We start from the raw sequence: 22,881 nt of genomic DNA on the forward strand, positions 1-22,881 counted from the left end.
CTCTGTTCTGTGGTGTGTGTTGTATTATACAGGATCCTTACTGTATCATGTCTCTGTTCTGTGGTGTGTGTTGTATTATACAGGATCCTTACTGTATCATGTCTCTGTTCTGTGGTGTGTGTTGTATTATACAGGATCCTTACTGTATCATGTCTCTGTTCTGTGGTGTGTGTTGTATTATACAGGATCCTTACTGTATCATGTCTCTGTTCTGTGGTGTGTGTTGTATTATACAGGATCCTTACTGTATCATGTCTCTGTTCTGTGGTGTGTGTTGTATTATACAGGATCCTTACTGTATCATGTCTCTGTTCTGTGGTGTGTGTTGTATTATACAGGATCCTTACTGTATCATGTCTCTGTTCTGTGGTGTGTGTTGTATTATACAGGATCCTTACTGTATCATGTCTGTTCTGTGGTGTGTGTTGTATTATACAGGATCCTTACTGTATCATGTCTGTTCTGTGGTGTGTGTTGTATTATACAGGATCCTTACTGTATCATGTCTGTTCTGTGGTGTGTGTTGTATTATACTGGATCCTTACTGTATCATGTCTCTGTTCTGTGGTGTGTGTTGTATTATACAGGATCCTTACTGTATCATGTCTGTTCTGTGGTGTGTGTTGTATTATACAGGATCCTTACTGTATCATGTCTCTGTTCTGTGGTGTGTGTTGTATTATACAGGATCCTTACTGTATCATGTCTCTGTTCTGTGGTGTGTGTTGTATTATACAGGATCCTTACTGTATCATGTCTCTGTTCTGTGGTGTGTGTTGTATTATACAGGATCCTTACTGTATCATGTCTCTGTTCTGTGGTGTGTGTTGTATTATACAGGATCCTTACTGTATAATGTCTGTTCTGTGGTGTGTGTTGTATTATACAGGATCCTTACTGTATCATGTCTCTGTTCTGTGGTGTGTGTTGTATTATACAGGATCCTTACTGTATCATGTCTCTGTTCTGTGGTGTGTGTTGTATTATACAGGATCCTTACTGTATCATGTCTCTGTTCTGTGGTGTGTGTTGTATTATACAGGATCCTTACTGTATCATGTCTCTGTTCTGTGGTGTGTGTTGTATTATACAGGATCCTTACTGTATCATGTCTCTGTTCTGTGGTGTGTGTTGTATTATACAGGATCCTTACTGTATCATGTCTCTGTTCTGTGGTGTGTGTTGTATTATACAGGATCCTTACTGTATCATGTCTCTGTTCTGTGGTGTGTGTTGTATTATACAGGATCCTTACTGTATCATGTCTCTGTTCTGTGGTGTGTGTTGTATTATACAGGATCCTTACTGTATAATGTCTGTTCTGTGGTGTGTGTTGTATTATACAGGATCCTTACTGTATCATGTCTGTTCTGTGGTGTGTGTTGTATTATACAGGATCCTTACTGTATCATGTCTCTGTTCTGTGGTGTGTGTTGTATTATACAGGATCCTTACTGTATCATGTCTCTGTTCTGTGGTGTGTGTTGTATTATACAGGATCCTTACTGTATCATGTCTCTGTTCTGTGGTGTGTGTTGTATTATGCAGGGTGATCCAGCGTCAGGTCTCTAAGGAGGTAGTGGATGGAGGGTCGGTGCACGTCTGGTTGGACCTGACCAGTAAGCTCTCACTCCGCAGTCTGCTGGCCTGTGACAGTGTTCCAGAATGTACCTTCAAATAGAGTAGAATACAATACCGCTAGAATAGAATAGAACACTGTTAGAATAGAATAGATCTGAATAGAATAGAACACTATTAGAATATAATAGAATGCCGATAGAATAGAATAGATCTGAATAGAATAGAACACTGTTAGAATAGAGCTGAATAGAATAGAACACTGTTAGAATAGATCTGAATAGAATAGAACACTGTTAGAATAGAATAGATCTGAATAGAATAGAACACTGTTAGAATAGAATACTGATAGAATTAACCTGAATAGAATGGAACACTGTTAGAATAGAATATAATACCGATAGAATACAGTAGATCTGAATAGAATAGAACACTGTTAGAATAGAATAGAATGCCAATAGAATAGATCTGAATAGAATAGAACACTGTTAGAATAGAATGCCGATAGAATAGATCTGCATAGAATAGAACACTGTTGGAATAGAATAGAATACTGATAGAATATAGTTGATCTGAATAGAATAGAACACTTTTAGAATAGAATGTAATAGATCTGAATAGAATAGAACACTGTTAGAATATAATAGATCTGAATAGAATAGAACACTGTTAGAATAGAATGCCAATAGAATAGAATAGATCTGAATACTGTTAGAATAGAATATAATGTCAATAAAATAGCATAGATAGTTTGGCTGTGAAATTGACCTTTAGGTGTTAGTGTAACTGTTTTACAATACTGTGGGGGTATTCTGAATGATGGCTCATCTTCCAGGTAATGGAAATGGATTTTGAATGCTTTTCAAAGTAAATGATTGATTAGTTTTATTCCAAATACTGTAAACGTTCAAATCATTGAAATAGATCAAACATTTTTCAAGTGATGATAGTCAAACTTATGGTGACATTGTTTTAACTTTTTAATGTATTTTCTCCAGATCGACAAATCACCTTAATGCTTCAGAAAAAAATTAAAGATGCCTTTGAGGTACACCAGAGTTCCCTTTTCTTGTTTTGTCATTAGGTGACGAATGATACTGTTTTGGATGAGTTATTTGACTTTTGAGAGTGTTTGTGTTATTATTTATGTAAGCTACTGCCTCTCTGTTCCCTCCTCAGGGGTTTTGTCCAGTATAAGATGGTAGCAGGTCTTGCCTGCTCTCTTTCCTGTCAAAGGTATGACTTGAAATCCAATTGGTTACGTCTAACCAGGGCCATTGGTCAAAAGTAGTGTCTATGTAGGGAATAGGCTGCCATTTGGGAAGCAAGCCCTGTGTTGATAGTATTCTGCCATCCACATCCACTTGCCTTGCTAGTGTCTGATATAGACAAGCTGTTGTCTTCCCAAGACAACAATGTAACCAGTATTGTTGAATGTATACAAATGTTTGATCTCTTCCTGATGAATACACAGATGTACTGTGCATAGGGGGAAAATATTTCACTTACTATTTCTGTGTCACATTTCTCTTTTTTAACCCATTTTGCTCACTTTCTCTTTGTCCCGTTTCTCTTTCCAGTTTGAGGAGCCCATCTATGGCAGCATGAACTCAGACTTCACCACGTTTGTGACACCAGGAGCCGTTCTGAGGTACAGATTCAGTCCACGTCTGAACCTAGTCAGCTTTACTGAGACAAAGATGATAATCTGTTAAAATACTGTATGTCTTATGGTTTCCCCCCTCTTACTCTCTCCCTGTCGCTCTCTCTCTTTCTGTCTCTCTCTCTCCCTCTCTCTCTCCTGTCTGTCTCTCTCCTGTCTGTCTCTCTCCTGTCTGTCTCTCTCCTGTCTGTCTCTCTCCTGTCTCTCTCTCTCTACTCCATATAACTTCCTCATGTTTCCTCTTTTTATTCTCTCAATATTCTCTTATTTTCCCCTTCTCTCCTTCCCTCATTCTACCCCCTCTCTCCCCCTCCTTCTCCTCTCTCCCCTCCCTTTCTCTCTCCCCTCCCTTCTCCCTCTCCCCTCCTTCTCTCTCTCCTCCTTCTCCCTCATTCTCTCCCTCCTTCTCTCTCCCCTCCCTTCTCCCTCATTCTCCCCCTCCTCTCTCTCTCCCCTCCTCCTCTCCTTCTCCCCCTCCCTCCTTCTCTCTCCCCTCCCTTCTCCCTCATTCTCCCCTCCCTCCCTCTCTCTCTCCTTCTCTCTCCCTCTCTCTCCTCTCTCCCTCCTTCTCTCTCCCCTCCCGTCTCCCTCCTCCTCCCTTCTTCTCTCTCCTCCTCCCTCTCTCCCTCTCCCTCATTCTACCCCCCTCCCTCCTTCTCTCTCCCCTCCCGTCTCCCTCATTCTACCCCCTCCCTCCTTCTCTCTCCCCCCTCCCGTCTCCCTCATTCTACCCCCCTCCCTCCTCTCTCTCCCCTCCCGTCTCCCTCATTCTACCCCCTCCCTCCTTCTCTCTCCCCCTCCCTTCTCCCTCATTCTACGCCCTCCCTCCTTCTCGCTCCCCCTCATTCTCTCCCTTCCCCTTCTTCTCTCTCTCCCGCACGCCTTCTCTCTCTACACAGCATCACTTTCTACTTGGCAGTGGGCTTGACGGCTCTCTCCTTCGTGATAGAGAGGAAGGAGGGGCTAATGGAAAGGTGCTGGGTCTCAGGTAAGAGGTCAAAGTTCACACAGTGGGTAACAAAATGGCACCCTATTCCCTATTTAGTGCTTAAATTTTGACCTGGGCTGAGCGTCCCAAACAGCATCCTATAGAGGGCTTGCAAGTACGTCACAAATCACCTAGCAACCCCCATGTTGGAAGACCAAACTCAAGTCTGATGAAAGTCCTCCAATCATCCACATGGCTGGCTGCGTTTTGCTACCACCGGAAACTTCTGGAAGATTTCCCATTATTCCGTTTTTTTCTAAAGACCAAGAAAACGGAGTCAGTGGGAGAACCTATTCAAGTAAGTAAATATATGTTGAAAATAAAAAAAATAAGTATTATTAGCTAGCTTGCTACAGAAACTAAGTGTGCACGGCTAACTCAAATTAGCTGCTAACGTAATGTTCGCTAGCTAGCTAACTTTACATACTGTATACTGTAACTAACTAGGTGAATAAAATATCACCAGTTTGCTAACTTCATATTAGCTTGTTAGCTATCTTGATGTATTTATCATTGTAACTCCAAATGCATTTGTAGCTAGGTAGGTAGCTAACAGCCATGGAAGAGGGTGAACGGATTAGCTAGCAGTTCCAGCTGTCAGAGAACAGAGAGTAGGCTACTCTGGATAGTAGTAGTACCTTTGTGGGAGGACATTATGAAATTATTCTCCAGTCCCTAGTGAGATACTGAGGACAGAGAGATGGCGCAACATAATATTCAGGGCTGTCTAACTCGAGTATAATGCTGCCTGTTTCTTTTCAATGTTGTCTGTCCTCAGATCCTCAGAGCTGTGAAACCCTGTCTGCAGATGAAGAGGTCCTAATTAATGTCTCAAGAGAATATACCATGGATTATATATTAGCACGTTTTTGTGAAGAAAAATAGTTTAATAGTCATACAATGTATAAACCCATTACAACTGGAGCAGGCAGACCATGCTGGGTGTGCAGGGTTCTGTTCCAGCCCTGCACTAACACACCTGATTCAATGTATCAAACCTAATGAATTAATAATCAGGTGTGCTAAAGCTGGACTGGAACAGAAGTCTGCTCCCCCAGTAGATCAGGGATCAGTGGATAATGAGTTAATAAGTGTACTAAAGCTGGACTGGAACAGAAGTAGATCAGGGATCAGTGGAGCGATGTTGGACACCTCTGGTATTGACATTTTTTTTGTTCACCTGAAATTGTTTTAATAATAATAGCATACGTGTTACTAAAATGTCTAACCTTTACATAGGAGTTAGCATACTTGTACACTTTGACATTATATGAAAGTGTTGATTTTTGCAGTTAAGTGTTAACGTAACTATTATTCAAGATGAGCTAGTGTTGATGTTGATTAATCACAGATCACAATCCTGTAATAAAGAGGAATTTGTCTGTTTCTGTGTTCTATTCTCAAATGAACATTACCTCTCCAATTAGTTTGATTTGATTGTCACTATTTTTTGTGATCCATTTTACAGCTGATAATGGCATGCAACACCAATGCATCCATAGACCTACAGCAGTGGTTCCCAACTCCAGTCCTCCAATTCCCCCAACAGCACACATTGTTGTAGCCCAGGATAAACAAACCTGATTCAACTTATTGAGGGCCTGATGATTAGTTGACAAGTTGAATCAGGTGTGTTTGTCCACAGTTCCAATAAAACTGTACTGTTGGGAGGGGGTACTCGAGGACCGGAGTTGGGAACCGCTGGCCAATAGCATGATGGCATTAGTCTTCTGGGCATTTGCAATGCAGCCGTTGACATTATGCTGCTGAAGCAGAGAATAGCTTAACTCACACACTGTTGACATATTGTTCAGCTGTAGACTATGTATATGAGGCTAATCATTATACTAGATGTTGTACATGCTTTGTGCTGACATGACATTTTTGGATGCAAATCTAAGCCTCGTAATCTAGGTGGTGAAATGTCTGAAAGCAGGAGATTGGATCCTTAGCTTAAAACATACACACAACTATACTGAACAAAAACATAAAAGCAACATGTTTCATGAAATAAAAGATCCCAGACATTTTCCATATGCACAAAAAGCTTATTGCTCTCAAATGTTGTGCACAAATTTGTTTACGTCCCTGTTAGTGAGCATTTCTCCTTTGCCAAGATAATTCATCCACCTGACAATTGTGGCATATCAAGAAGCTGATTAAACAGCATGATCATGACACAGGTGCACCTTGTGCTGGGGACAATAAAATGCCACTCAAATGTGCAGTTTTGTCACAACACAATGCCACAGATGTCTCAAGTTCTGCAGGAATGTCCACCAGAGCTGTTGCCAGAGAATGTAACGTTAATTTCCAACTGGCCTCACAACCGTAGACCACGTGTAACCACGCCAACCCAGAACCTCCACATCCTGCTTCTTCACCTGTGTCTGAGACCAGCCACCCGCAGATGAAATTGAGGGGTATTTCTGTCTGTAATAAAGCTCTTTTGTGGGGGAAAAAATCATTCTGATTGTCTGGGCCTGGATTCCCAGTGGGTGGGCCCATGCTTTCTCAGGCCCACCCATGCCTGCACCTCTGCCCAGTGATGTGAAATCCATAGATTAGGGCCTAATGAATTTATTTCAATTGACTGATTTCCTTATATGAACTGAAACTCAGTAAAATCGTAGAAATTTTTGCATGTTGCGTTTAGATTTTTGTTCAGTATAATTCATTCAATTTTTATTTCTATTATTATTTTTTAACTCTGCATACATTGTTGGGAAGGGCTCATAAGCAAGCATATCACAGTAGTGTACACCAGATACGTGCATGTGACAAATAAAATGTGATTAGATTTTGATCAGAATGATCCACCATCTTCCCCTAGTGGTCAATACTGGTCAGTACACAGACGATGATCTGAGCCCATAGTGCACTATAGAGGGCTTGCAGTTGACGTACGACGCCTCCTGGCGGCCATGTTGGAAGACTACCGCATTCATTATTCTGACAGCCAAGCGTCTACTCCTAACGACATGATAACAGTGCCTAAAACTAGTTGATTCATCACAATGGTCATTTTCTGTACAGTATTTGGCAGAGGATTGTTACTTTGAAGAATCTCAAATATAAAATATATTTAGATTTGTTTAACACTTTTCTGGTTACTACATGATTCCATATGTGTTATTTCATAGTTTTGATGTGAGAGTGTCGTTGGGTTTTGTGTGGGTGTGTCAATGTAGTATGTGTGAGTGTTTATATAGTCAGTGTACGGCGGTCAGTGCAAATAGGCTCAATGCAGATAGGCTCAGTGCAAATAGGCTCAGTGCAGATAGGCTCAGTGCAGATAGGCTCAGTGCAGATAGGCTCAGTGCAAATAGGCTCAGTGCAAATAGGCTCAGTGCAGATAGGCTCAGTGCAGATAGGCTCAGTGCAGATAGGCTCAATGCAGATAGGCTCAGTGCAGATAGGCTCAGTGCAGATAGGCTCAGTGCAGATAGGCTCAGTGCAGATAGGCTCAGTCCAGATAGGCTCAGTGCAGATAGGCTCAATGCAGATAGGCTCAGTCCATTAATTGACTATTTTGCTAAATCACCATGGGCCCCACATTATGAAAAACTAAATACATTGCTTCTCCCTTTTCCTCAATGTTCTTCCTACCCTCACTCTCTCTCTCTACCTCTCCCTCTTCTTTTCTCTCTCCTTCTTACTCCTCTCTCTCTCTCTCTCTATCCCTCTCTTTCTTCTCTCTCTCTCTCTATCCCTCTCTTTCTTCTTCTCTCTCTCTCCTTACTCTCTCTCTTTCTCTCTATTCCTCATTCCCCCCCAGGTGTGAGTTCAATGGAGACCGTGCTGGCGTATCTCATCTCCCAGCTGATTATCATCAGTGTCCAGATCGTTCTACTACTGATCTTAATGCTGCTTGTCTTTAAGGTAACACACACACACACACACACACAGGCCTCTGTATTGTGACAATAGAAAGAGTCAGGGCCTTATGTAACAGACACTATATCACTGAATAACATGACATGCTCTTTCACCTTCCTCTCTCTTATTACCATCCCTCCTTTTCTGTCTTTCTCACTTTTTACTCTCTCCTCCCCTCCCACATATTCACTCTCTTTCTCTCACTTTTTACTCTCTCCTCCTCCAACCCCTCTCCTCTCTCTCTCCTTCCTTCTCCCCCTCCTCCAACTCTCGCTTTCCTTCCCCTCTCTCTTTCCCTCCCTCCCCCCTCCTCTCCCCCTCCCTCCCCTTCCTCCCTCCTTCCCTCCCTCCCTCCCCTCCTCTCCCCCCAGCTTCCTAATGAGGGACCGGCTGGTATTATCTCGTGATTATATCTCTGATCGTTCCTCTTCCCTCCCCTCCTCCTCCCCTCCTCCCCCCTCCTCTCCCCCTCCCCCTCCTCCAGCTCCCTCCAGATTCCTAATGAGGGGAGCCTGGTATTGGTTATATCTCTGATCGTGCTGCAGGGCATAACAGGCACTTCCTTTGGTCTGGTCATCTCATCCGCCATCGATGACGAACAGAACGCCACCCAAGCTGCCCTTGGTATCTTCTACCCCAACCTCATCGTCAGTGGTACGTCACACACTCACACACGGATGCACGTACACACGCTAGCACACAGAGACACACACACACACACTGTCTTTTACCTCAATAGTCAGTGGTACGTTTTAGGGGATTTGATTTCCGTAACTATCCAAAACTACAATAGTGTCTTCCATGTTCTCTCAATAAAGTTGAATTAAATCCTATTCAGTTCAGTTCTATTACTCTTTCTGAAAATAACATTTTCTTGGAAGAAAATCCATGTTGCCAAAGCAGTTCAGTTTAGGATATGTCTCTGTCTTCTGAGCCTCACAAAGAGTGAGAAAAACAGCACACACACACACACACACATCTCACTCTCTCTTTCTCTAAGACTCTCTGTTTCTCTAAGACTCTCTCTTTCCTCCTCTCCCTACAGGTATAATCTGGCCTGTGGAGTGCATCCCCTATCCACTACGTTACATCAGTCTGGCCCTGCCCCAGACCTACGCTTCTGAAGCCCTACGATGCATCATGTACAGAGGTAACACACACACACACACACACACACACACACACACACACACAAATAAAAATACTGTACATAAACTCAGCAAAAAAAGAAACGTCCTCTCACTGTCAACTGCGTTTATTTTCAGCAAACTTAACATGTGTAAATATTTGTATGAACATAAGATTCAACAACTGACACATAAACTGAACAAGTTCCACAGACATGTGACTGACAGAAATGGAATAATGTGTCTCTGAACAAAGGGGGGTCAAAATCAAAAGTAACAGTCAGTATCTGCAGTGGCCACTAGCTGCATTAAATACTGCAGTGCATCCTCCTCATGGACTGCACCAGATTTGCCAGTTCTTGCTGTGAGATGTTACCCCACTCCACCAAGGCACTAGCAAGTTCCCAGACATTTCTGGGGGGAATGGCCCTAGCCCTCACCCTCCGATCCAACAGGTCCCAGACGTGCTCAATGGGATTTAGATCCGGGCTCTTCGATGGCAGAACACTGACATTCCTGTCTCGCAGGAAATCACACACAGAATGAGCAGTATGGCTGGTGGCATTGTCATGCTGGAGGGTCATGTCAGGATGAGCCTGTAGGAAGGGTACCACATGAGGGAGGAGGATGTCTTCCCTGTAACGCAAAGCGTTGAGATTGCCTGCAACGACAACAAGCTCAGTCTGATGATGCTGTGACACACCGTCCCAGACCATGACGGACCCTCTACCTCCAAATCGATCCCGCTCCGGAGTACAGGCCTCGGTGTAACACTCGAAATTCCTTCGACGATAAACGCGAATCCGGCTATCACCCCTGGTGAGACAAAACCGCGACTCGTCAGTGAAGAGCACTTTTTGCCAGTCCTGTCTGGTCCAGCGACGGTGGGTTTGTGCCCATAGGCGAGGTGAGGACCTGCCTTACAACAGGCCTACAAGCCCTCAGTCCAGCCTCTCTCAGCCTATTGCGAACAGTCTGAGCACTGATGGAGGGATTGTGCATTCCTGGTGTAACTCGGGCAGTTGTTGTTGCCATCCTGTACCTGTCCCCCAGGTGTGATGTTCGGATGTACTGATCCTGTGCAAGTGTTGTTACACGTGGTCTGCCACTGCGAGGACGATCAGCTGATCGTCCTGTCTCCCTGTAGCGCTGTCTTAGGCGTCTCACAGTACTGACATTGCAATTTTTTTCCCCTGGCCACATCTGCAGTCCTCATGCCTCCTTGCAGCATGCCTAAGGCACGTTCACGCAGATGAGTAGGGACCTTGGGCATCTTTCTTTGGTGTTTTTCAGAATCAGTAGAAAGGCCTCTTTGGTGTCCTAAGTTTTGTGACCTTAATTGCCTACCGTCTGTAAGCTGTTAGTGTCTTAACGACCGTTCCTGTCATGTCCTGACCATAGTAAGTTGTTATTTTCTATGGTAGAGTAGGTCAGGGCGTGACAGGGGGTGTTCGTCTGTTTTTGTATTTCTATGTTCAGTTTCTAGTTTTGTATTTAAATGTTGGTTTTTGTTTGGCATGACCTCCAATTAGAGGCAGCCGGTTATCGTTGTCTCTAATTGGAGGTCATATTTAAGTTGATGTTTGTCCCACCTGTTTTTTGTGGGTGATTATATTTTGTGAGTTGTGTTTGTTCCTCCTGCGTCACAGTTTGTTGTTTTGGCCTTCAGTTTATTTTGGTATTGCATTAAGTTTCACAGTCTAATAAATATGTGGAACGAAACAGATGCTGCATTTTGGTCCAATCATTTAAACAGCCGTGACAGTTCCACGGGTTCATGTTCATGAATTGCTTATGGTTCATTGAACAAGCAACAATGAAGATCTGTGAAGTTATTTGTATTTTTACTGAATTATCTTTGAAAGACAAGGTCCTGAAAAAGGGACGTTTCTTTTTTTGCTGAGTTTACATACATACATACACACAGACATACATACAAATATACATACATACATACATACATACATACATACATACATACATACATACATACATACATACATAGTCCCAAGCTCACAATGGAGGAGAGATATCCTGCTCTCTCTCTGTCTGTTTGTCTGTCTCATCTTCACATCACAGTACAAACTCTAACACACACACACACACAAACAAACTCTCTCTCTCACACACACACACACACACACACACACACACACACACACACACACACACACACACACACAGCAAACTCTCTCACACAGAGAGAGAGAGAGAAAGACACCATCTTATCTTGTCTCTCCCTCAGGCTGGGGTCTCTCCAGAATGATAGTGTGGCGAGGCTTTGTTGTCACCCAGGGCTGGAACACTTTCTTCGTCATCCTGGCCATCGTCATCCTCAAGCTGAGGATGTGAGACGCCTACCAAGGGAAGATGTGTGCGTATGTAGTGTATGTGAGTGTGGGAGGTTTTTGTGTGGGAGTGTCAATGTGGTGTTTGTAAGTGAGTGTGTATATGGTGTGTGTATATATAGTCTAGTGAGTGTGTGTGTAGGGTCAGTGCAGATAGGGTAACTTTCCCCCTCAGTCACCTTAGATTGAGTAGCCAAACTATCTATTTGTCACTCACAAACCAATCAAAATGCCTGAAATGTGCGTCTGGATACTGCACCCGCCCACTCAGGTGTTGTGAGTGTAATCACCGTCAGAAGAGTGATCATCGCCTGAGGACTATTATTGTGGACAATAACATGAATGGGTATAATACGTTTACAGCAGGATTCTACTGTACTGCCGTTATAAGTCTAATGTTAGTGTGTTTTCCCGATACTGCTTTGCATGTTGTTGATAGTTAATTGCCAGTATTGCATTGGTTGCACAGGTGTTTTATGTGGGAGATTTGTTGTACTGGTAACACAAGGGTCGAATTGTTAAAAGTTAAGAAGGGGCATGCTTTTTTGTCAAAGCAGCTGTTAGGGTCAGAGTTATGCGTAGCCTCATTAGACTTATTTTCAAACGCACAACTAGGTTGCCTGACAACTCACACTGAATAATTCCGCTGCTCTATGTTCGCTACATATTTCATTGCGGAGAAGGAACTAACGTCCGTGGGCGTGGCGTAGCTTTTGGCCAGGGCAAGGATTTTGGGTAGTCAGGCAAACTAGGTATATGTGTTGTTTCATGTCTTTCTAGAATGCCCTTTTAAGAAATATTAATTGGGAAAATGTTTGGTCTCTTTCTCAGAAGTTTCTTTTAACTAATAAGATGAAATAAGTTTCATATAAATTAATCCACAAGTGCTACCCTACTAAACACTATCTTGAAGTTTAAAAAAATACATTGATGTTTCTTGTACCTTCTGTAATGATCAACTGGAGACTGCTTCACATTTAGTTTGGTATTGCTCTTATACCAGGAAGCTGTGGCAAGATATCTGGAGATTGTTTTCGATCATAAACATTTCCTCTTCTACTTGAAAATGTGATATTTGGTTTTAAAAGTATAGCAAAGTCTTTCTTCTTAAATCAACCTCATTGTTATTTTAACTCAATTCCATATTCATAAATGTAAATGACTGAGTCAAAAACCTCTTTACTGTTTTTGAGAATGAAATTGAACAATATATAAACAACATTTCTTCTTCTCATGACATAAAAGCAAACAAAAGGTTGAGTGTCATTTTGACAAGGTGTTTACATAATGTATGGTCTGTATTACCCTGACGGTTGTTTTCCATGTTTGGATACTCGGTTGTGTACTCTGTTTGTTTTTCTATATGGGTTTTCTTTTACAATACAATAAAAAAGACAACTAGGCATATCAGACTACAAATAAACAGTTTGTTGTCCTGGCAACTGGGAAGAAGTGGAATAATATATGAAGCATGGAGAATAACAGTAATGTTCTTGCTGACACAAGCAAAGGAATTACCCTGTATTTGAGCCCATTGTCAGGAATGAAAAGTTTTACACTGACTTACATTAGCTATTGTGAAAGACCCAATATCAAGCAGATGTGTAGGAAATGTGGTTGAGTATAGGTTGGAGCCAGAAATGTGGTTTAGAATAGATTGGAGCCAGAAATGTGGTTTAGTATAGATTGGAGCCAGAAATGTGGTTTAGTATAGGTTGGAGCCAGAAATGTGGTTTAGTATAGGTTGGAGCCAGAAATGTGGTTTAGTATAGGTTGGAGCCAGAAATGTGGTTTAGTATAGATTGGAGCCAGAAATGTGGTTTAGTATAGGTTGGAGCCAGAAATGTGGTTTAGTATAGATTGGAGCCAGAAATGTGGTTTAGTATAGATTGGAGCCAGAAATGTGGTTTAGTTTAGGTTGGAGCCAGAAATGTGGTTTAGTATAGGTTGGAGCCAGAAATGTGGTTTAGTATAGGTTGGAGCCAGAAATGTGGTTTAGTATAGGTTGGAGCCAGAAATGTGGTTTAGTATAGGTTGGAGCCAGAAATGTGGTTTAGTATAGGTTTGGGAGCCAGAAATGTGGTTTAGTATAGGTTGGAGCCAGAAATGTGGTTTAGTATAGGGTTGGTTTAGATAGTTGGAGCCAGAAATGTGGTTTAGTATAGGTTGGAGCCAGAAATGCAGTTTAGTATAGGTTGGAGCCAGAAATCTGGTTTAGTATAGGTTGGAGCCAGAAATGCGGTTTAGTATAGGTTGGAGCCAGAAATGCGGTTTAGTATAGGTTGGAGCCAGAAATGTGGTTTAGTATAGATTGGAACCAGAAATGTGGACTGGAGCCTGGATTTGAGCCTATTTTAAATATTGTTAATTGAGATACGTTAAATACACAATCAAAACTTGGCTTTAGTATATGTGTGTTGTTTTGAAGCTAATTTCCTGCAATTCTACATAGTGTAACATGACTCATGAGTCACGACATCTTTTGGGTAGATTATTGTATAGTAATATGGATAAGGAAATTAAAGTGTAGACTATTTTCACAAATGTTATTCTGCTAACAAATTATGTTCTAAACCAGATTACCAAACCGTACAGAAACCACTTTGAACCACTGCCCCCAGCTGAATCACGATTGACTCCTGATTGGTCAAAGTCACCCACCATTTGATCGATGAATGGGTTCTCAATTTTAGACCAATGAGAGGACGCAAACCGAGTGTGTAGGGAAGCGAAATCTATTTGTCATGTTGTAAACCACAGCACAGTTGATTAAGACGGGAAGTTTTCTATCTAAGGTGAAGTGATACAAGACATTATTATTTCATTCATACGGCCTTTACAACCGCAGAGAATACTTTAGATAGCCAACCCCAACTTCGTTCAACTCAAAATGTGGGCGTGCAATCTGCTATCTACCTGTTAGTTTAGCCAGGATTTTCCCTTCATCTGACTCCATTAATAGCCCTTGTGTGACGGAGAAGCCAGGACCTCTGCTTGATGCTTTTTCTTACCAGCTACCTCTTCTAGCTAGAGAGAAGTAACGTCAGAGTTGATCAGGAAGAGGAAAGGAAGATGGACGTTACCGACCGTGACGGTGACACACTGCCCAGCCTTGCCATGGCAGCATGTGAGGGGAACATCAGCCGCGTGTTGTATCTGATCCTGCTTGGCTGCAGTGTGGACAGCCAGGATGACGGTGGCTGGACCACCCTCCACGAGGCAGCAGCTGCTGGCAACACAGAATGTGTGCAGTGAGCTAACAATTGCTGCTGGTAGGGTTTGACTTCTCTTTGTATCTGTATTGGCTCTAGGCTTGGGCAGTATCCAGATTGTCATGCCATCATACCTACCTTGAGCCATACAGGGTTATTCGGTAATACCGGCACTGAACACAAGGGGTGCTGTTTTTAAACACCACTGATACTCAGTAATCCGTTGGTTAGCACATTTTAAAATCCCATAGAGAACGCTAACTAAATGCTAACGAGTGCTTTGCAAACATTTTACAATCTCAGACCTAAACTATACAAGTATACTAGTAACTAAAAAATACTACTCAGTTCGCTGCACGCACAAAGCAACTATTAGACAGCAAGGCTCTTGATCCAGGAGGGGATTCTCTGATGTTACCAAGTGAATGCTTGATTTTGGAGGAAGCTAAACACTTACACTACACAACCAAAAGTATGTGGACACCTGCTCGTCGAACATCTCATTTCAAAATCATGGGCAATAATGTGAAGTTAGTTCCCCTTTGCTGCAACAACAGCCTCCACTCTTCTGGGAAGGCTTTTCCACTAGATGTTGGAACATTGCTGCAGGAACTTGTTTCCAATTAGCCACGAGCATTAGGTGAGGTCTGGCACTGATTTACATTTACATTTGAGTCATTTAGCAGACGCTCTTATCCAGAGCGACTTACAGTAGTGAATGCATACATTTCGTACATTTTTTTTTCTTTTCCGTACTGATGTTGGATGATTAGGCCTGGCTCACAGACAGTATTAGAATTCAACCCAATGGTTTTCGATGAAGTTGAGGTCAGGGCTCTGTGAAGGCCAGTCAAGTTCTTCCACACTGATCTCGACAAACCATTTATGTATGGACCTCAGGGGTATTGTCATGCTGAAACAGGAAAGGGCCTTTCCCAAACTGTTGACAAAGTTGGAAGCACAGAGTCTAGAATGTCAATCTATGCTGTAGCGTTAAGATTTCCTTCACTGGAACTAAGGGGCCTAGCCTGAACCATGAAAAACAGCCACAGACCATTATTCCTCCTCCGGAAAACTTTACAGTTGGCACAATGCATTCGGGCAGGTAGCGTTCTCCTGGCATCCGCCAAACTCAGATTCGTCTGTCGGACTGTCAGATAGTGAAGCTTGAATCATCTCTCCAGAGAACGCGTTTCCACTGCTCCAGAGTCCAATGGTGGCGAGCTATACACCACTCCAGGCTACGCTTGGCATTGCGCATGGTGATCTTAGGCATGTGTGCGGCTGCTCGGCCATGGAAAGACATTTCATGACGCTCCTGATGAACAGTTCTTGTGCTGACATTGCTTCCAGAGGCAGTTTGGAACTCAGTAGGGAGTGTTGCAACCGAGGACAGACAATTTTTACACCCTACACCAGGGCTGCCCAACCCTCCTGGAGATCTACTGTCCTGTAGGTTTTCAGTCCAACCCTAATTTAGCATATCTGATTCAGCTAGTTAAGGTCTTGTTGAGCAGCTAATTAGTAGAAGCAGGTGTGTTAAGTTAGAGTTGGACTGAAAACCCACAGGACGGTAGATCTCCAGGAAGAGGGTTGGGCAGCCCTGCCCTACACGCTTCAGCACTCAGCGGTCCAGTTCTGTGAGCTTGTGTGGCCTACCACTTCACGGCTGAGCCGTTGTTGCTCCTAGACGTTTCCACTTCACAATAACAACACTTACAGTTGACCGGGGCAGCTATATCAGGGCAGAAATTTGACGAACTGACTTGTTGGAAAGATGGCATCCTATGACGGTCCTACGTTGAAAGTCACTGAGCTCTTCCGTAAGGCCATTCTACTGCCAAAGTTTGTCTATGGAGATTGCATGGCTGTGTGCTCGTCAGCAACGGGTGTGGCTGAAATAGCTGAATCCACTAATTTGAAGGGGTGTCCACATACTTTTGTGTGTATATATAGTGTAGCTAGCTAACTAGCAAACCAAATGCACAACTGCAGAGTGTTTAGCACGTTAGACAGTTAACTTAATAGCTATAAGATATTTAGTTGTGAATTCCATAATGTAATTACATTTTTATTTTTTTTACCAGGTATGTTGACTGAGAACACATTCTCATTTACAGCAACGACCTGGGGAATAGTTACAGGGAAGATGAATGAGCCAATTGGAAGCTGGGGATGATTAGGTGTCCGTGATGGTATGAGGGCCAGATTAGGAATTTAGCCAGGACACCGAGGTTAACACCCCTACTCTTACAATAAATGCCATTGAATCTTTATTGACCAATTTGTTAGACCAGAGAAAGAGTGCCTCCTACTGGCCCTCCAAAGCAACATCCAGCAGCATCTGGTCTCCCATCCAGGGACCGACCCTGCTTAGCTTCAGAGGCAAGCAGCAGTGGGATGCAGGGTGGCATGCTGCTGGCCTATGCTGCATAACAGTGAGTAAACAAACAGCACATGACTGGGGAAGACTGGTAAGCTTCATAATGAAACATTGTGACAGTTGAAATGAACAACTTGATCTTCTTCATCTCCTAATGTATTGCACAAGTTGACTCCAGGTATTTACTTAAAAAAGTAGATACAGATATTCAAATGTTTTAAAATAAACTTCAAATAAATAGTTACGAAGGTTTTTTTTTTTTAAATCATCCCGGGGCTTTTTCCAAATAGCCCGGTATACGGTACACCGCCCGAGCCTACTTGGCACCTGAAAGTGCACCTCAAATGGCTAAAGAGGATCCTCTTTCCATTGGCTCGGTGCAGCAAGCTCTTCCCTTGGTTGCCTTGCCTACGTGAACACTCTGACAGATGCGGGTCAGTCGGCGCTGTACATGGCTGCTCAGAATGGACACCTGGAAGTGGTCCAACTCCTCCTTGAAACAGACGCTGACCCCCAACAAGCCAGCTGACAGCATCTCTATGTCCTGTCCTCTATACTCAGGTAACACACACACAACAGAAGGACTTCGTCAACCTTATTAGAAGTTTTACAACAAATGTTATTGGATGGTCTGTGTAGCTGTAGACGCTGGACACACAGAGATGGTGGAGTTGCTGGTCCGGGAAGGGGCAGAGGTCAATGGAACATACACAAGACACTATGGCTCCAAGAGATCCTGCCTTCATCAGGCTGCTCTTAAGGTAAACAGTCATACACACACACACACACACCACACACACACACACACACACACACACACACAGAACAGATATGGTTCTACATTCTGACCTGTTGTGAATCAGAGGAGATGCAGTACATCCTCAAACACAGGGGCATACCCAGACCAGAGCAGCCGAGCAGGAGCCTCTCCAGACCAGAGCAGCCGAGCAGGAGCCTCTCCAAACCAGAGCAGCCGAATGGGAGCATTCTCACTGGAGAGGAGTTATGTGGACTGTTGTGTGAGGGCCTCAGTCAGTTATTCTATGCTTCCTACTGGCTCCCCCCACTACTGCAGGCAGGACTGGAGCCCTCCCTACTGCTGCATCCAGCATCTAACATGTAAGACACACATTTACTTGCTTATGGTTGTCCATCGTGCCTGTTTCCTTTACTTGTGAGTCTTTTGGTGGCAATGGAGGCCACTCCTGGATTTACAGCTGCAGCCATGCCCTTTGAAGGCTTGGTTAGAGGGGCAGTAGCCCTGTGAAGGCTTTGTTGGAGGGCATAGGGGTAGCCATGTGAAGGCTAATTGGAAGGGCAGCTGTAGCCCTGTGAAGGCTAGGCTGAAGGGCAGGGGTAGCCCTGTGAAGGCTAGGTTGGAGGGGCAGGGGTAGCCCTGTGAAGGCTAGGTTGGAGGGGCAGCCCTGTGAAGGCTAGGCTGAAGGGCAGGGGTAGCCCTGTGAAGGCTAGGTTGGAGGGGCAGGGGTAGCCCTGTGAAGGCTAGGTTGGAGGGCAGCCCTGTGAAGGCTTGGTTGAAGAGGCAGGGGTAGCCCTGTGAAGGTTAGGTTGGAGGGGCAGGGGTAGCCCTGTTAAGGCTAGGTAACACACAATAACATGGACACATTACATTTTTGTCATTCAGCAGATGCTTTTTAAAGTGACCTATTTTAATCCCAACGTGTGTGTCCTCTCTCTCTATCTCTATCTAGAGTGTGTGGCCTCTCTCATCTCTGCAGGCTGCGGGTCAGGGAAGAGTTGGGTTCAGTGGTTCTGATGCAGACCGATGTGGTGCAGCAGCTTCCTCTTCCTTCCCTACTGAAGACATACCTCCGGTTTAGAGACATCCCACCACCCTCACATGAAGTCCCAGTCTCACAGAGTGGTGGTTTAGACACGGACGACCAAAAACGATATAGTTGATGCACACATTTTTTTTAACTCCCATTCGAAAAAGAATTGTCTCGTCTGAAATTTTCGGACACAGAATCTTAATTTGGCCGAAGGCTCTTTTCCGTTTATATTATGTAAATTAATTGGCTCTGTTTTGTGTGGTCAGATGTTACTGAACATGTTTATACATTTTTGTACGATTGCCTGTATTGTTTGCATTTGATGCTTGCTAATAAAAAAAGTATTGGTCTGTTTTCAGACACCTTTCCTAGTTCCCCTTCCTTCACGGCCAGTAGATGGAGATAGTTGCCTATTGATTTTAGTGAGAGGCCATCTGCTGGGGGGCTGAGGCTGGATGCATCTCCCGCCAATCGACGAACATGGCCACGGAGGCAGCAGCCGCGGATGATGCTGCGACGACAGGAGGACCGCCCGAATGCACCGAGATGGAGGAGCAGGTATGCAAAGTTTGTAAGCCGGATACGTGGTGGCATTATTTAGTGAGGTATTTTATGGAAGATCTGACAATGCAATACGGCTAACGTTGACATGTCTATGTTGAAAGAACTCCATAGACAATTAGCATTTCAGAAAAAGCACTATAGGCCCAGTGAACAGGGACATCCTTAGGATGTGGGGAAATATAGTGATGTAATAAAAAGAGACGCGTGTTTGAATTCCGTTCCTGTGGGCATAAACATGGAATGTTTGCGGCGTTTATAAAAGAAGCATTGATTTGAAATGGCATGAAAACCTAGCAGCTGGCTATACCGGCATGTAGCCAACCGCTGGATAAAAATAGCCAGGCACCAACACGCATCACAGGTCATGCATGCATGACGCTTTCGCTGCCGAATTCATGGTCATTTGAAGGCTAAATGCGCTAGTTGAGGAAACCGACAGAGTCCGACATGCTCCGTTTTGGAGGTGCTGTGAAGCGGAAGTTGGCAGGCTCTCTGTAAGGTAGTTTTTCCCTACAAGATGATTGGAGAGCGAAAGCTTGTTCTATATTCTGTATCGGATTGTGATTATAGCAGACAGGATAAGGTAGCTTTGGATAAATGCACTGCAGATTCACGAAAGAGCGAACCGGCACCAGTTGGAATGTTATTGCTCCTATAAATGAATTAGCTGTTACGGTTAGAACAGGATATATGGCTGCTCCGTTTATTACGATGGAATCCCGCTGCCATATATAGGCCACCTAAACTGAAGAAAATCATAGGAAGGTGTCGTGGTAGGAGGCTCGTGGTTTGTTTCTTCTAGTTTATAATTTGTCTCGCTAATTCTCTGTTAATGTAATTTAGTAGTAGAATAACAGGTGCATTTATTCCAGAGAGAGGATTCTCCCTTCTCGAAACCCAACCTGCTCGACCACGTTACAATATAGCCTTCCTACACTGTTGGCTCGGCAGACTCACACAGGCACAGTGCAGGTGGCTACATTGTTGCTCTTCATCCCCAATAGGCTACTGGACTTCTACTTGACTAGAGGGACTATTTCAGGTGAGTTCCTGTCACAATGTTGGACACGTTGTTTTCCTAGTTGGCTAAATTAAGCCTTCAGCTTGTGTTTTCGTATTTTTATATAGTTTGTGGTTGTCCCTCTTTCAAAGATTAGTTAGGTTAAACGTATGGTACAGTACCGGTATCAGTGAGTATCAGAAATAATAACGACGAATGGGTATGACACTTGTCATTAGCATCAAATGTAGTCTACCTGGCTTCCATTTTTTTCTTCATTTTAAGTAATCTGGTGTACACAGTAGTTTACTTCAACATCTTGTTGGATGGCTCAAATTATATATTTTTTCCTTTTTCTTATTTTTATGGGGCTTCTTTAAACGTGAACTGGAGTCTTTAATCTGTTAATATCAAGTATTTCAGATCATTTGCGGTCTGCAATTTGATTAATAAAAACGTTGAACTTCAAGCAGAAAGAATAGAACCATGGACAAATTCCCTTACAGTGAATGAATACGTCTGTCTATGTAGATAGGCTTTATAATGTCTCACTTATCAATATCCTATATTACAATGTTATTACAGTACAACAATGTCCTGGCTATTACTATTATAACAACAGTTCCTTTCTGTACATATGCTGCCATGTGGAATTGTGTTAAAGAAGGTGACCTTGATCAAATGAGTCATATTACGGAGTGGTTTCCCTATAATCTCTTCACGGTGGAATGAAAGATGCTGGATTATGTGAGGGAGAACGGGGAAGCCAACACAGAGAAAGGGAGAATGAAACAGGGGAAGCCAAGGAAAGGAGGCAGGGATTAAAGATGATTTTGACCCAGGGTGCATCCAAAATGGTACCCTATTCCCTATATAGACCACGTAGGGAATAGGATGCCAGTCGGGGTTGCTCTACGACCTAGATTCAATGCAGGCCAAGTTACAGGCACACCACCACCAGAACTGGGTTCATATTCTGTTTTGAAATCTCTCAAATACTTTGAGCGTTTGCTTTAGCCTGCCTAGAGTGCCAGATGGGCAGGGTTTACAGTTGTGGGACTATTCTATTGGTCCCATTAAGCCAGGCAAGATCAATCAAGCACAGAGAAAGCATTTGAAATGATTTTCCAATAATATTTCAACACAGGTCTACTACACAACACAGACACAGATTCATGGCAGCTGTTGCTGAGAAGATGTCATTTAGTTCACTTTCTGTTGTCCGTAATGAGCAAGTCCTTAGTTGGACTGCATCCCAAATGGCATCCTATTTTCGATATAGTGCACTACTTTTGACCAGGGTCCTATATGGGCTCTGGTCAAAAGTAGTGCACTACGTATGGAATATGGTGGTGCCCTTTGTAACGCAGCCTGGTGTGTTTTCCTTGTATGTGTGTTAAGGGAATTTTCGATTCCAATCATGCATTTAATCTTTAACCAATTCCCCTAGGTTTGTAAGACTCTGGGATCACTAATAATTGGGCAAAGTCTCAGATTTTATAAAAAAGGTTCAAAGATCTTTATTCGTGAGTGCACTAAAGTAAAAAATGAATACTCAGTCCTTTTATAATACACACATACATTCCTATCTTTAGACCACTCCCTTCTCAAACAACCAGTACTTTTCCGCTAACCACAAAGAACCATAAAAGTTGTTGCAAAGAGACCCTTAATGGCATAGGTGGTAGTACACTTGCCCCGTAACCATAGTCGCCGGCTGTTCTCCCTCAATTGCTAGTAGGGCTGCAACATTCAGGTAACTTTACCCAAATTCCCAGGTTTTCCTGAAACCCTGGTTGGAGGATTCCTGGATTTCCTGCTTATTCCTTCCTGATTCCATGAATCTTCTAACTGGGGTTTCTGGAAAACCTGGGAATTTTGGGAAAGAAACCCTAATCACAACGCTGGGCCATAATGCTGTGGGTGATTGATTTTTTTACATTTGTTTTTCTTCGTCCAGTTGGCGGAGGGAAGGATGAAGGCAGACGAGGAAGCTCCCCCCTCCCCGGGACTGGGGGGTTCGGCGATCCGGTGTCGGGAAGTGTGTCGGTCGTACGGTGAACTCAAAGTCCTGAGTAATCTCAACTTGACCGTGCCACAGGGACAGATGTGAGTAAATCACATTGACACTACAACCTTACCCAGTCCTAACCCTAACCTTATACCATGACACTGACCTCAGTAGTGCTTACTGCCCTGTGGGGTATTCAATCAGAAAAGGCTGTCCTGAGTGTCCAGGATAAGTCAAAACACCACTTCACCCCGCAGTAAGACAGAGCATGTTAATATCGCTAATAAGTAATGGACTTACATGTTATTAATATGTAATGGTCTTACATGTTATTAATA

The 22,881-nt window shown here is 43.3% G+C and overlaps 2 protein-coding genes across 6 annotated transcripts in view; both read left to right on the top strand.

Moving 5' to 3' along the window:
* The window catches only part of LOC106560913 (ABC transporter G family member 20), a 46,759-nt gene extending 33,773 nt beyond the window's left edge, over positions 1 to 12,986 (top strand). The window contains 7 exon segments of the mRNA XM_045698546.1: positions 1,549 to 1,667; positions 3,136 to 3,229; positions 4,141 to 4,229; positions 8,008 to 8,111; positions 8,603 to 8,762; positions 9,154 to 9,258; positions 11,481 to 12,986. Of these exon segments, the coding sequence (XP_045554502.1) occupies positions 1,549 to 1,667; positions 3,136 to 3,229; positions 4,141 to 4,229; positions 8,008 to 8,111; positions 8,603 to 8,762; positions 9,154 to 9,258; positions 11,481 to 11,587 (778 nt within the window). The 3' untranslated portion in view covers positions 11,588 to 12,986.
* A 6,410-nt stretch (positions 12,987 to 19,396) lies between these two features.
* abch1 (ATP-binding cassette, sub-family H, member 1) overlaps positions 19,397 to 22,881 on the top strand; it is a 61,265-nt gene continuing 57,780 nt past the window's right edge. The window contains exons 1-3 of one of the 5 annotated variants that reach the window (XM_045687239.1): positions 19,864 to 20,031; positions 20,537 to 20,574; positions 22,493 to 22,641. In XM_045687239.1, the coding sequence (XP_045543195.1) occupies positions 22,508 to 22,641 (134 nt within the window). In that variant the 5' untranslated portion in view covers positions 19,864 to 20,031; positions 20,537 to 20,574; positions 22,493 to 22,507. The other 4 variants (XM_045687224.1, XM_045687230.1, XM_045687207.1 and 1 more) reach the window with 4 other exon arrangements.

The sequence above is a fragment of the Salmo salar genome, chromosome ssa01 (assembly GCF_905237065.1).
Source record: "Salmo salar chromosome ssa01, Ssal_v3.1, whole genome shotgun sequence".
Classification (NCBI taxonomy): Eukaryota; Metazoa; Chordata; class Actinopteri; order Salmoniformes; family Salmonidae; genus Salmo; species Salmo salar.